Source organism: Octopus bimaculoides, chromosome 11, assembly GCF_001194135.2.
Source record: "Octopus bimaculoides isolate UCB-OBI-ISO-001 chromosome 11, ASM119413v2, whole genome shotgun sequence".
NCBI classification, from domain to species: domain Eukaryota; kingdom Metazoa; phylum Mollusca; class Cephalopoda; order Octopoda; family Octopodidae; genus Octopus; species Octopus bimaculoides.
In genome coordinates, this window is record NC_068991.1 from 22,260,771 (window position 1) to 22,265,770 (window position 5,000).

At 36.6% G+C, this 5,000-nt stretch overlaps 1 protein-coding gene across 2 annotated transcripts in view; it reads right to left on the reverse strand.

Moving 5' to 3' along the window:
- Positions 1-3,471: 3,471 nt before the first annotated feature.
- The window catches only part of LOC106879402 (zinc finger protein 341), a 20,453-nt gene continuing 18,924 nt past the window's right edge, over positions 3,472-5,000 (reverse strand). For both annotated transcript variants that reach the window (XM_014928946.2, XM_014928945.2), the window contains one exon: positions 3,472-4,317. In XM_014928946.2, the coding sequence (XP_014784432.1) occupies positions 4,076-4,317 (242 nt within the window). In that variant the 3' untranslated portion in view covers positions 3,472-4,075. The remainder of the gene's footprint in view (positions 4,318-5,000) is intronic.

Consider the following 5,000-nt stretch of genomic DNA (forward strand, 5'->3'; position numbering starts at 1 on the left):
TATATATATATATATTGGGATAATAGGTTACAAAAGTTCCCTGGCCCCTGTTTTACTTGCTTCAGTCATTAGACTATGGCCATGCCGGGGCACCGCCTTGAACTATTCGCTTTAGTCAAGTGAATTGACCCCAGTACTTATTTTTTTGTTAAGCCTGGTATTTATTCTAAGTAAAATAAATCAGCAAAGTAATCTCCCCATCTCTCACATATGCTCTTCTCTGTAGTAAGAATTTTTAATGTAGGTGTGGAAGAGGGTTTCTAGCATGAAGTTTGCCAAGATACTTTATTGGCCGATCTTAAATCAAAGTCCACCTTAACCCCAAAGTTTTCCTATGACTTAGCCTTGGATGCTCTTACTGTCTCTGCTGCAACTTTTTGCACCTCGGTGTACAACATGCACAAAAAAAGAGGAGATTAAAATGTGCAGGTAATCATAAAGAAACAAAGCTTGTTTAATATGTAACAATTATTAAATATGTAAGCCAGCAGAAATTTTTGAAATTCTACCTTATGTGAAAAATTGAAAATTTGGAAATTCCAACAGGTTTGCATTGGTCATCGAAATTCCTAAATACAAAATAACAACAATAACGAGAAATATATCAAATCTAAAATGTGTTGAGGCTCTGAATAAACAATTAAACCATGAACTTCTTTCAATCTGATTGAACAGGATTCCAGATCAGGATGCCGGCATAAGTTGGATTCTGGCCGATTCTGACCAATATTGGCAAATTTTTTTGGAACTAGACACATAAAAACCATGGGGGAAGCCTTTTTGATTTAAAAAAAAAAATTGTTAATATTTTCAAACGAAAAGATGTGTGATTTAACAGAGATTTGGTTGTTGTCTCTAGCACATCCCACGACCACCTTCCTCGTTTCTTTGTCACTCTGACATGTATTGGTATTTTTCAATATTTTTCTCCCCATAAATACACTTTATGCTATTAAAAAGAAAAATTTTGAAGATTTATGATTTTTACTATCACCCCCACACACACACACACACACACACGCACACGTACACACAACCACCACCACCAAATTTCAACATATCAGAGACTGTCTTTGCTAGGATTTATCTACAGTGATTTTAAAAAAGCGATATCTAAATTTGCTGCTGGAATTTATTCTCTCTCTTGACATTAATGACTACCAGAGATTGGTGACAGTGTGGCTTATCTCCCTTGCATTTTATCTTTACTTTCTACCGATGACGTCTTCACACAAACACTTTCACAGATACACTCGCAAACGCGCACATACATACATACATACATACATACATACATACATACATTGTCTCCAGAAAATATAAACTGGGCATACCCTACGGAATTTCTACAGGCGCCTCCTCTGCCAATGGAATTCAGTCATTTCCTTGACGTCATAAATATCCTGTCTTCCTTCGTACTTTCTAAATTTTTTGTTTTTACTAAGTTTACTTCAAACCCTCTGATACTGCTGCAAGAGCTAAGTTGTCAGCATACAAGAGTTCTATAGAGTAACCAGTCTTAATTCCGCTTGTTATGACTTGAGGACTATAATAAATTGGGGATGGGCTGAGGAATGAGCCCTGATGTATACTCCTACTTGCACCTTAAATTCATTGCTGATATGAACCTTGCTGACCACCCTTTCATACATAACTTATATGTCCTTCACAAGTTATTCATCTACCTCTAGTTTCCTTAACAACCACCAAATCACAGCGTGAGGGACTCGATGAATGCTAGATACAGTGGGCTTACTCCTGGCAATGTACTTCGCTTGCAGTTGTTTCACAAGGAATATAGCATCAGTTGCTCAAAGCCAACCATCATTCAGATCAATCCTGTCCCTAATCTGTAACTTTCATAATCTTGTCCAACAGTTTGATGTCTCTACTTGCTTCCCTCTAAATCATTTCCCTTCCCCTGAGGCAGTTTACAATCAGACTGCAAGACCAGTCATTGGTAAGAAAGCTGCCTGTATTGCCTCATTTACTATTCAAGTGATTATCTTGTACCCTACTTGGCCCGATATCCTAAGGTTTTTAGGGATCTATCCCTGACTATCAAGCTGCTTTCCCTGCTTTCGTATTACTTATCACTTTATCATCCTGCTGAAAAATTGGATGACATGTCTTTTGTGCACGTTGTACTCTCTCTCTCTCTCTCTCTCTCTCTCTTTCTTCCAAGCATTCTCCACACCATTCAGAAGTGTTTTGTAGTAGTCCCTTATGCTTCTTATTAGTGACAGTGAGAACAAGTGTTCCTTTATTCCATAAATATTGCTCTCTAACATCTTGATTTTCTCTAATTCACTCTCTAGCAATGAGGAACACCTTATACCCCTAATCTGTATATCACAGAACATTCGCAAACTACTTTTTTGCCTTTCCTCTTATACTTGATGTTCGTCTTATGCTTTAACAATTTGGCATTTTTCTCTGCTGCTCCCCACCTCCCTTCCAGTCTTTCTAAACTTGTTGCTTTAATGTTACAACATTGTCTACAAGTGTTTCACTGCTAACAAGTGTTTCACAAGTGTTTCACTGTCTACAAGTGTTTCACTGTAGAGTCCAACAGATTGTCCTATAAAAACTAGTTGTTTTGCTCTATGTTATATGCCCCTATCACTTAACACCTCTCTGAATTTATATCCAATTAAGGGCTGTTTTAGCTTCCAAGTATTCCTCCTTCAAATTGTCTTTTGTCTCTGAGGCAGAGTAGCCCATATTTGAAGTCATTAACTACACATCTGTGTTGGGAGGTATATTCTTCACCTGGGAAGCACTTAGCATTTACAGCCATCCATCTATTTTGCTGTATATAATCTATCTCATCAGTGCACTGGCTGGGTGGTTTCCTGAAGTTTGTGATGCAGATCCTGAGATAATTTGCATAACAGAACTCCAGAAGTCTTGATCTCTTCCTTATTCTCATACTGTACCTAGAACCACCATGTATTCTAAATAGCCATCATGGTTGTTTTCCGTCATGTCCATTAAAGTTGTCAGCTGTTATAGTGAAATCTTCATCATCTGCTATCAAGATAGTCTGTATAGAACTCATAAAAACAATCCTCCTGTTCATCCACAAGTTCTGAATGTGGTGCATATGAAAAGATAAAAAGTGTTTAATAATTTTATCACATGTCCTCACTACCTCATTTGCCTTATCTCTTAATGATTCTGATTACAGCATGCAAACTCTACCCACTCTATCACCTTTATCTATCTGGAAGAATTCCTTACCTATGAGGGTCTTGGCTAAGACACCCTTCCTTTATGACTCATGAACACAACACATCTATGCTCTCATATTTCTGCAAGCCCATTTGACCTGCTTCTCATCTCGCCAGCAAAATGAGAAGTAGGTCTCATGATCTCCAATATGAACTTTAGGATAACTACTCTTAGAGTGGTTACCCTAATATTTTGAACCAGATAGATGAGTGGACAGGCATTAAAAACAACTCTTGATCATATAAGAACATATTTATTTATAATGCAAGCTTTACAGAACACTTTTTAATAATAAAGTCATAAAACAATATTTTAAAGCATTTTTCTATGAATTTAAAGTAACAATAACTGAATATTGAATACCAGTAAATTGCATTCAAAAGAATGATATATATGTAGCATACAGTGTATACATATATCACAAAGAAACATTTGTTAACTAGCTCTACACTTGACCACAAGAAGATTCAACCAGTTTTCTATCAGACGAAATTAGAATCTGTTTTGTAAGCAAGAAACATAGTCTATTGAGTTGGACAGTTGCATTATACTTGGATACTTTTTACAAGTAGCCAAAATCCAAAGCAGATTAAAGGCAAATTATCATTAAATGATACCATTTTGGATATAAACATATTATATTTGTCGTGTTTAATAGCATTCCGGGAAATATTTCAACTTTGGCCAAAACTAATTTTTATCTGAATTCTAAGATGAAATTTGGCTAGTCTGACTAAATAGGGTATAATTACAGCTAAAGCTTTGTCAAAATATGCATTTCTCATGTGCAGAATTTCATTTGAGTGTATATATTTGCACTTAGTGTTCAGGTCACATGTCTTCAGAAGTTGAATCCATCATCACAAAATCCATCATTGTTACCAAGATCAAAGTTATTAGTGTCAAAACTGTTATCAACATCAGTGAAGTCAGTGTTCTCAATATTTGTGTTATCAACATCATAATAATTGTTGATCTGGATATTTTGGCTATCATCAAATCCTGTATACCCACCACCATAGCCACCACCTGGAAACCATCCAGCACCAAGGCCAAATCCCAGGGCATCACCCAAAAGGAGACCTGTAACAGAAAGTATAATTCAGGATTATGTCTATACTGTATTTACAAGTAGCTGAAGAATAGATGGCCTATATTACATCACAATCACTGAGCTGTAACATGGAAAAGATATTCAGTATATACTATAAAATAACATGCAAAGATTATCATCATCATCATTATTTTAACATCCACTTTTCCATGCTTTCATGAGTCAGGTAGAATTTGCTGTGACAGATTTTCTGCAGCCAGATACTCTTTCTGTCACTGATTCTCATTTCTCCATGGCTAGACATGTTTTCCATGAAAACTTTGAAATGAATAACGTCACCTGTACGACAGTGACTCACATTCATCACATGATGTTGAGACAAGTGGACACATGTATGCACACACACACACACACACAAATATACAGACACGTACTAATGCATGCACACATACATGCATATATGTGCACATACACAATCGTGCACACACACACACACACACACACACAAAGGGCTTCTTTCAGTTTCTGTCAATCAAATCCACTACACAAGGCTTTGATCATTCTGAGGTTATAGTAGAAGACACATGTCCAAAGTGCCATACAGTGGGACTGAACCCAGAACCATGTGGCTGGAAAGCAAACATCTTACCACACAGCTATGCTGTGCCTATAATTGCCAGATATTTATTCTATTAACCTTATGGGAGTCTCA